The sequence below is a fragment of the Etheostoma spectabile genome, chromosome 14, assembly GCF_008692095.1.
Source record: "Etheostoma spectabile isolate EspeVRDwgs_2016 chromosome 14, UIUC_Espe_1.0, whole genome shotgun sequence".
In the NCBI taxonomy this organism is placed as follows: Eukaryota; Metazoa; Chordata; class Actinopteri; order Perciformes; family Percidae; genus Etheostoma; species Etheostoma spectabile.
This window is the reverse complement of record NC_045746.1, coordinates 2,714,631-2,723,712: the sequence shown is the minus strand read 5'-3', so window position 1 is coordinate 2,723,712 and position 9,082 is coordinate 2,714,631. Positions and strand designations below refer to the sequence as shown.

The 9,082-nt window shown below is 39.8% G+C and overlaps 1 protein-coding gene across 1 annotated transcript in view; it reads left to right on the top strand.

Annotated features, from left to right (window-relative positions):
* The window catches only part of LOC116701437 (uncharacterized), a 51,930-nt gene that overhangs the window by 23,428 nt on the left and 19,420 nt on the right, over window positions 1-9,082 (top strand). The window contains exons 2-21 of the mRNA XM_032535144.1: window positions 852-920; window positions 1,886-1,910; window positions 2,012-2,029; window positions 2,946-3,011; window positions 4,012-4,148; window positions 4,221-4,337; window positions 4,738-4,795; window positions 4,889-4,936; window positions 5,190-5,258; window positions 5,600-5,739; window positions 6,013-6,141; window positions 6,232-6,289; window positions 6,401-6,481; window positions 6,760-6,815; window positions 6,964-7,032; window positions 7,143-7,164; window positions 7,253-7,273; window positions 7,531-7,602; window positions 7,686-7,825; window positions 8,932-9,051. Coding sequence (XP_032391035.1) covers window positions 852-920; window positions 1,886-1,910; window positions 2,012-2,029; window positions 2,946-3,011; window positions 4,012-4,148; window positions 4,221-4,337; window positions 4,738-4,795; window positions 4,889-4,936; window positions 5,190-5,258; window positions 5,600-5,739; window positions 6,013-6,141; window positions 6,232-6,289; window positions 6,401-6,481; window positions 6,760-6,815; window positions 6,964-7,032; window positions 7,143-7,164; window positions 7,253-7,273; window positions 7,531-7,602; window positions 7,686-7,825; window positions 8,932-9,051 — 1,515 coding nt within the window. The remainder of the gene's footprint in view (window positions 1-851; window positions 921-1,885; window positions 1,911-2,011; window positions 2,030-2,945; window positions 3,012-4,011; window positions 4,149-4,220; window positions 4,338-4,737; window positions 4,796-4,888; window positions 4,937-5,189; window positions 5,259-5,599; window positions 5,740-6,012; window positions 6,142-6,231; window positions 6,290-6,400; window positions 6,482-6,759; window positions 6,816-6,963; window positions 7,033-7,142; window positions 7,165-7,252; window positions 7,274-7,530; window positions 7,603-7,685; window positions 7,826-8,931; window positions 9,052-9,082) is intronic.

The window sequence follows — 9,082 nt, the reverse complement described above, 5'->3', positions numbered from 1 at the left end:
TTCTGAAGATGGCAGGACTCTGTGTGGTAGTTGAAGTCTGTGGTGTAGATGATGAAGAGGAAGGGAGAGGGGACAGTCCCCTGCGGGGCCCCGGTGTTGCTGACCACGCTGTCTGACACACAGTGTTGGCAGGCGCACATACTGTGGTCTGCCAGTCAGGTAGTCAACAATCCAGGACACGAGGGGGGGATCCACCTGCATCGCCGCACTCTCACCCAGCAGGGCCGGCCGGAGGGTGTTGAAAGCACTGGAGAAGTCAAAAACATGCCCGCTCGCCGGCCTGTCCAGGTGGGCGTAGATGCGGTTGAGCAGGAAGATGACGGCGTCCTCAACTCCCAACCCGGGATGGTAGGCGAACTGGAGGGGGTCCAGGAGAGGTCCCATGGGCCGCAGCTGTTCCAGAACCAGTCTCTCCAGGGTCTTCATAATGTGGGAGGTCAGTGCCACGGGTCTGTAGTCCTTGGCGTCACTGGGACGTGGCGTCTTTGGCACAGGAACGAGGCAAGATGTCTTCCTCAGCACAGGGACCCTTTGGAGACCAAGGCTCAAGTTGAAGACATGGTGAAAGACTCCACATAGCTGAGAGGCACAGGCTTTGAGCACCCAAGGACGGAGTGGAGTCTGCTCAGCTGTCTTCTCACTTGGTCAGCAGTGAGGCACACAGAGGTCACAGGTGGGGTAGGGGGATGGGGAGTCAGGCTGGAGAGAGGTGTTAACCGGAGGGCTAGAGGAGGGGGAGGGGGAGGTAGAGCTCTCCCAGGAGGAGTCCAGGGGACAGTGAGGGGGGGGAGGGGGAAGTAGAGGGGTTGGAGGTGGTTTTGCAATACTGATGCACTTTTTTTGTCTTCTAGGTCTGCCTCACCAAATACAGCAGGGTGCTTGATTTGAAGAGTCATGTGCACTCAAGCCTACATCAACAGGTGAGCACTAAACCTGGTTATTCTCAGTATTGTCTAGACACAATTAGTACATGTGTGGGTGGGTGGCACTATTCCCCAACCAACTTAAACGCAAGGGTTTTGGCGAGGAAGCAAGTTTCCAATTTTCGCAAAGAGACAGGCCCTAAAACGAAGCATTTCAGAGAGGGTTAATACAGATACATTCAGACAGTATGAGAAAAGACAGTATGTTTTTTTGAACATAAAAGCATGTAAACATGTTCTAATAGAAACCCTAAAATACATGTAGACCTTAAAATGAGCATAATATGGGACCTTTGACTGCATTTCTTGGGCCTGTTGATAAACATATATAGAACATGTAAACTCTGTTGTGGCAATCAGAAAACCTGATGGGAAAAACCTTGGTGAGATGATGGTATTGAAATACTCAAGACAATATCTGTCTTTGTCCCTAATTGCTGAGAATACTTTTTTCAAGAGTCACTGCATAAGCATGTGGGAAAGACTAGATAAATGAGCACTTAACATTACATTTTACAGTGTGAAACAAACAAATGTCCCCACCTTCTGCCATGCCCTAACCTTTTTGCTTATCTAGTGGACAAGTTTAGTTTTTTTTTTGTTTTCTACCTTATCAGGCATTCTGCCACTTCCTTCAGGGGTTAGACTTCCGCTTGCACCTTGTGCTTTTATATCCTGGCCAAGATTGTCATGTGGTGTTATGCAAAATAGGACACATAGGAAAAGTACTTCTCCAGGCTTTAGATCAATTCTTCTGTCTAGATCTGTCTCATGAACAACATTATAAGTAAGCTGGCTAACTGTTTAGTTAAAGCTGGAAGCCACTGGAGAGAAAGACCATGTGTTTGACTCAGTTAGTGCAGTTGTCCTGTATTATAAGGCAGTCTCCATATTTATTTTTGCTACCTTTGCCTAAGCAATAATTAACCCCTCTGCATGTTTCCGCTCTTCTTTACCAACAGAAAATGGCAGAAGTCTTCCAGAAAGGTAATTCATTTTTCTGTTTGTTTCCCACATGAGGAAACGTGTTACGCAAAATTATTCCCATTCAATTCATCTTTTTTTTCCCCCTTCCTATTTCTTTTTAGATATGTTCGAGGGTCAGGGTAAGCCTGCTTCTTCTCTTTTCCCTTGTGTTTGTTTGGCAAAGAATTCAGATTCAATAAAATTATATCAAACCCTGTCCCAACCCTGTTTAGCATCAGCTGTTGATCACTGGAATGTACTGAAACCACTGGCAGGAATGTGCAATGCGTCTCCTCCATGGGTGTCCTAGTGCACAAAACCGGTGTCAGAAAGTTGTTCCTCAGATTATGTAAAGTTACTAACATTAATCTTCTTTCTTCTCTTTCTTGTTCACTTCTTAGATATGTACAGGGTCATGGTAATCATGCGTCTTTGCCGCCCTGTTTGGTGCTTGTAAACAAACATTCAGTGTGATTTTGTTTTTGTTGTTTTTTTGTAATTGTTGTAAATATTGAAACCTGCATTGTTTTCTTCTTCCTTGACTTTGTTAACACATTGCTGCATTGTTTTGCACATTACCCCAAACGATGGGTTCTAGCTAAATTATAGAAAAAGAAAAATGGTAATGAATGTCATATTGAATCATTTATCTCCCCTTGTTTTTTTTCATAATATCGTGATGTATCATTATAAGATTGAGTAGCGACATATTGATTATTGCAAATTGCTGTATCGTGATATTCTCGGTATCGGGAGCGGTGTATCGTTTCGTGAGATACCCTGTGATTCCCAATCGTAACAGTGGCTACCTCCACTTCTTGTATATAGTGTATAACTTAGGTTGATGTAAGCATTCATATACCTTTTTCCTATTATTTAGACTGAGAAGGTTAAAACACAACGTGCAAAAATTAACAAATTGGAATGTCACATATTCATATGGCCAATGTACATCACTGGACCCATTTATTTAAAGTCAAGATTGATGTAACGTCGGCTGTCCTGAGTAGCTCAATTGTAATCATCTTTTCTTCCATTGTTGTGTATACTCCACAGGCTTCTTTCCATACCTTATTATGATCCATCCGCGTGCCAGGCGTGACATCAAACAACCCATCATAGGTTAGTAAAGTGTATTTGAGTTTGTTGGTAGTTTACCCTTTCTTCTTATGCATCGCAACAGTAAAGTTTCTGTTCAATTTTAGTCCAACTGAATCTTTGCTTCTATATTAACATACTTATTTGTGTACTCTGCTTTTTTTTTTTAAAACAGTCTTTTATTTAGTATTGTATAAGTATACAGTATTGTGTAAGTTACTATCATAGCTGAAGGGGGGGAAAAGGACATGTTATTCTCTGTGCTTGTCTTTATGACTTGTAAATATTTGTCTTACTATTATTAATTGGTGGCTCAAAATGTATATCATTTGTAGCTTAAAGCAATATATCAGGCATCAGTAGGACATGGACCTATGTGATTGTTCTCACTAAATCAAATGTAAACCTGTGACACAATGTAAATTATGGCTGAAGATTGAAAGGTTGAACATTAAGTATGCATGCTTTCAAAGATATGTTATACAATATATTATATAGGGTTATTATTATGTGTATGAACCTCATGTGCCAACTGATGTTGATGTGAGGGACCCGAGTGGTGATGGTCATGGGAAACATCTGGGTTTGACTGAATTGGATGCCGTGGGAACTAATAATCTCCAGATGTAATTATTAAGTTTTGTGAGAGAGAGAGCTGAAAAACAATAAGTAATCTTCACCTGTGACCTTAGATGGGCCCTAACCTCATCAGAGAGCACCTAAGGGTGGGACCTTAAGTTGTTTTGCTTATGTGATTGACAACAGGTTATCCAGATGTGAGGCCAAACAGTAGGAAGGAGTCTGTTAACTTAGTGGTCCGTGAGGTCTGTGCCTGATCTGTGTATTAGACGGTTTCTCCCACTTGAGTGTGTGGGTTATCTATATGAATAAAGATGAATCTCATCTGAAATTATCTGAATCTGTCATCTGTGGTGTCTCCTCGATCCATTTCCAGACATCAAAGATGTAAAAGATGAATTGTGTTTGAAGTAAATATTCTCTTTTTAAATGTGCTTTCTTCCAGGCTTGTCTCTGATGACTCTGTGTTTCAGTCCAGAGACAGACCAATCTTTTTACCTGTGCCATGTCTGTGAGGAAAAGAGGCCACCAGACAAGATTATACACCACCTCTCTTCTAGTGACCATTTCAGAAACTACTTTGTAAGTGCTGAACATCATAAACCGATGCGTAACATTTGGAACCACATTTTAATTTGTATTTTTTTATTTTAGAACTACACAAACCCCAACGTGCTGAATTTTGGCTGGATCCCCAGCATGGATTCAAGAGTCTTTCTGAGGTCTGAGGTCATAAAGGAAGTGAAAGAAAGGGGGCAAGGACAACTACAGGTTTGTACCTTGAGGTCTGGAATCATAATTTGGAATTAATATTGAAACATAAAAGCAGCTATATTTAATCATTTTATATCAACAATGGATCACATAGATACTTGTATGTGAAATGGGTTGCTGCCTGGAAGGCAACATAGGCGACAAAACAACACCAAGCATGAATAAACGCCCAACTCTGCGGTTCCTCTCGGCTCTATGGAACTTCATATTTTCTTTAAGCTCATTGTTTTGGTTTTCCAGCCCACAATTTGAGTTCAGTCAGTTTTTTTTAGTCTTACTCTAATATTGTTATTTTGAACTGTAACAGGCATCTTTTCTGCTATGTAAAGAGGCTGTGTTGCAATATTTGTATTGGTTCAATGAAAGCCTGTTTTTTTTTCTAATTTGATCTCTGCAGTTGTTGGATTTACCTAAAGATCTGTTGAATAGGCTTGAAAGAAGTACCTACACTGAAGGTAGGTGATTCTAAGATTTCACTATGCAATATTTGTTTGACACTTTTATTAAATTGTATGTTTTAATGAAAATGATCTGATCCTACTTTGCAGTGATGTGCAGTCTCGGTGAAAATGACAAGCTTCTCAAGCTGCTTAAAGGTGTGTGCACATTTTTCTCAGGACTCTTTATTTCTGCTTGTCCGGATATCGGAGTTCAACATACACTTCAAACCCTACCCATCTAATACCCCTATACAAAAGCAGGGCTTTATTAGTCATGTAATCAAATCAGCAGCCATTTGTTTCTTCTACTTGTAATGAGCCTGTTTATCTGCATATGTTACATTTATTTGTACTTATTATCATTTTAGTCCATGGTTCATTGCTGCAATTTCCCCCCCACCCCCTCTAGTTACCAAGCCAAAGAGGACAATGATACAAAGCTACCAAAGAGACAGCAACAGGAAGCATCCACTTCTTGGTCAGTAAATGCCTCACGAAACGCTTTGGAAGCAAATTCTGCTGGTGATGAAATGTTCCTTTAGTGTGGCGAACAGGATGGGAAACGTAGATTTTGTTTCATAGAATAATTGTAATAATTTAGAGAAATGTTTTGACATGGGATTACCTTGTCACTAATCTACAGGAATAATTGTATAATACCAATTCAACAAAATTGAATGATCCAAATAAGGATTTTACCAATCCACAAGATGAAATTTGCATGCATACGCTGCAAAGTTAACTACATAGTTGGCCTTCCTCAGCATTCTTTTTGAACTTCTTTCTCCTTTTCTGTATTCTCTGGTCATGATCTTGTAGGCATGCAGCACCTTGTTGAATGCATTTGTGTTGGGCCGACGGAGAAGAGATACTACCTCTGCACGCTGTGCAACCTACCTTTGGCTGACCACACGATCATCAAACATGTCCTGAGCTTTGACCACATCTTTTGTTACTTTGTAAGTAGCTTTGACATTAAAATAGAATATTTAAAAAATACAATCCCAGAGATACAGGGAATATCTACAACGCCAGGTTTTATCCAGGATGTAGGTCATTCAGATGGTGCGTCTTTGAGGGAATAATGAAATCCATGTCATTGACTATAAGACGATGGGCTTGATGTCTGCTTGGCTAGATGTATGTGTTTGAAGTTTGGGGGAAAAAATGCATAATTCCTTACTTAGTTTTCTTCTTGTGGGGCATTTGTGTGACTCACATAATCTGTGCAGAGAGCGTGGCATCCATCTACTTTGCTGGCAAAGGAATCCTACATGGATTACAACAAGTTTGCCCCCGTGTTGCTCAATTTTGCAAAGCAGACGGAGGAAATTCACAGGACTTCAAATACTGATATGAAGGTAATACACTTCACAAAGTCACTAGTGCAGATGTGCCAAATGTATGCTTTTGTCCATATTAATGTAAAACCGTATGACTTTTTGTCACAGCAAGTGAGCCTGGAGCCTGCCAAATTCCCATCGGTGAATTTCGCTTGTTATGCAGAAGGTTGGTTTTTATTTTTCATGCCTCCGTTTATGTTGTATTCCTCTGAATGAACTGGAGCTTCAGTTAAACCCAGTGTTATGTTTTACTAATTGAACCTTTGGTGGCTTGTAGCATTGAAGGCACTGGAATCCATCAGGATGGAAAACAAGGAGAGTGGCTTGATTACAAGCATCAAACCAGGGAACAAGCTGGGTGTGTATTATCAGTGTGAACTAGTTAGGCATCTTAAATTGTTGGTCGTACATTGGTTGTGATAACGTGAAATGTTAATTAAATTCCAGTGTTTTAAAACTGCTAAAATAAAAAATTAGCCAGACATTTCATACATTCCATAAAAAGAGACCGTACATTCAATTTCTTCTTTAAAAAGCAAATAACAGATATTCTGTTGAACTTTTTTTTTTTTTTTTTTTTTTTTACAGTTAGGAATATGGAATTAACAACTCAATGCTATGTTTTTGTCTTTGCAGTGTATCGTGCTGCTTCTGTACCGTCAGGAGCATTTTTGTACGAACTACGCTGTCAGGTGATAAATTATAAATTTCACAATCATAAATAGCCTGGATATCATTACTGTACCTAATACTATCTATGCTGTAGGGAACATTAAGAACACAAGTTTGGTTAATGTAATTAACTTTGTTTATTAATTTTTTGTTTCTCCCCTATGGCAGAATTGCAGTGTGAGCTTTGACCATAAAAGTCATTACTCCTCACATTTGTTACAGTCGAGACACAAAGAGGTATATCAACATTTTCATAGCTTCCTACAAGTATTTGTGATTATTCATGATGTGCTACAAAATGTGACGTTACATACTCTCTAAGATCTACCCTAATGTTTTTTCCCTAGATGTTAACTAAACTCTTTGGAGGTATTGTGTACTTTCCTCTCATTTCTCATGTAATTGTTGTGTTAGGCTCAATTAAATGAAAGATGACAATATCCCTCCTTTTTTACAGGTGCTGATGGTTATTGCCAAGGTACAAAGTTTTCTCCTGTTACAACATTCTGCAACACTTTATCAGTTTGAAACTATATTGGTCGAAAGGTCTGCCAGCTAATTAAAAATATAAACATTTAAATATAGAACGGATTAATGTTCACAAAGTAAGGTTTGATGGTATCCCTGTCTCCAAAAATTAGCATCCACCTTGGAAAGTTTGAGTTGATGTTTACTCCTGCTCTAACCTAAGGAAAATTGCAATTAAATCTCTTAACCCTCTTTCTTTTATGTTAGAGTCGAAACTCAATCTGGGTTTATACCTTGAGTACCTCAAAGTGCGCTTGGGGAAAAATCAACCAGTTATTGGTGAGCAGACCCACTTGTTATCATTGTCCTAGTTTTTAAGGCGTTAAACTGTAAAATATAATATTTCTTATCTGTATGTTTAGGTGTACCCCTGGTTGTGATGTGTATCAGCACTCGGTTTCAGGAGGAACCTTTTTATGTGTGCTTTGCTTGTGAGGAGTGTTTCTCCCAGTCCTTTCTCATGCAACACTTTGACTCCCCAAAACATCTTGTACACACGTTGGTGAGTTTAAGTCATTTATGTGGTTTGTGTTCAATGCAGTTGGAGGTCCGCAGAACACCTGATGTGTGTTAGGAATTGCAAATTACATGTTTTTTTTTTTTTATCACATTATATAGCTGCCACATTGTTTGATGTCTTTTTTGTGAATTAAAGGGATCAGCATTTGACTAATACTGCTGAGGAGTAACTCACTTTCTAATAAATTATGTACACATGTTCCTATTAAGTAGCATTTAAAGTAGAATTCCAGTCCACTCCAACATGTAACTCTGTTGTTTGTAAATTAGGAGTGCTGTCATTAGCGAGATAAAAAAACAATCGGTGCTGCCTACACCGTGTAATCCTCCTCCTAGAGTTAGCACCCAACAGGCTTAAACAGGGCAAGTTTTTAGCCTCTAAACATGTTCGAAACTTTATTAAAAGTGCCTACGCATGTGAAGTGATTCCTTCTGAGTGAACACGGTGACTCTGACTGCTGTAGATGTGAGAGGAATGCATGAAAGAAAGCTAATTCTTTCAATTAGCACAACTTTCATGCATTCCTTTCATTACTCTGGGCTACGCTAGATTGGGACAAAAAAATCGGCCCTAGCATTTTCGCCCAAACAGGCCTACCAGAATTTGTTTTGATCTTAAATGATTCTCATAGCCTTTTTCTCGCAGCACCTGGAGTAAATATACTTTTAGGCAGAGTAGAGAACCGCTTATTATAGGTTCATCCGAGCGAAGCACCCTCTGCAGAACCTTGTGGTCCTGTTTGGTGCGGTTTTCAGGACGCTCTATATGATGCAGGTGTAGAAATTCCTCATTATTTGAGAGGACATGGTCATGATATGGTTACAGGAATCGGAGACTTCTGTGTGAAGTTGTGTAGGCCAACGGAAAGTGGCCCGTCTCTCAGATGGCCAATCCAGCCCTGATCCTGGGAATCCATCACAATAAGCAGTTTATTTTGTTATGGTTACATAATTGTTAGATAATGGCATTAGCAGTTTAGAACAGACACACTTGAGTCCTGCTGGGCCCTGAAACGTAGTAATATATAGCTGACCCCTCCATTTTATACTTATAAAAAACTTAAATTTTTTTAAAACTTAAATCCCTAGCTGTACCAGAACCCCTGGCGGCTGCCTTTTGCGTGGAAGAATCGTCTGGATGTGGAAGTCTTGAGGTCAATGGCATGGGAAGAGGAAAAAGAAAAGGGACCAAATCAGATGACGCTGAAGGTAAATTGCCAAAGAACTTGGAACAAACCTG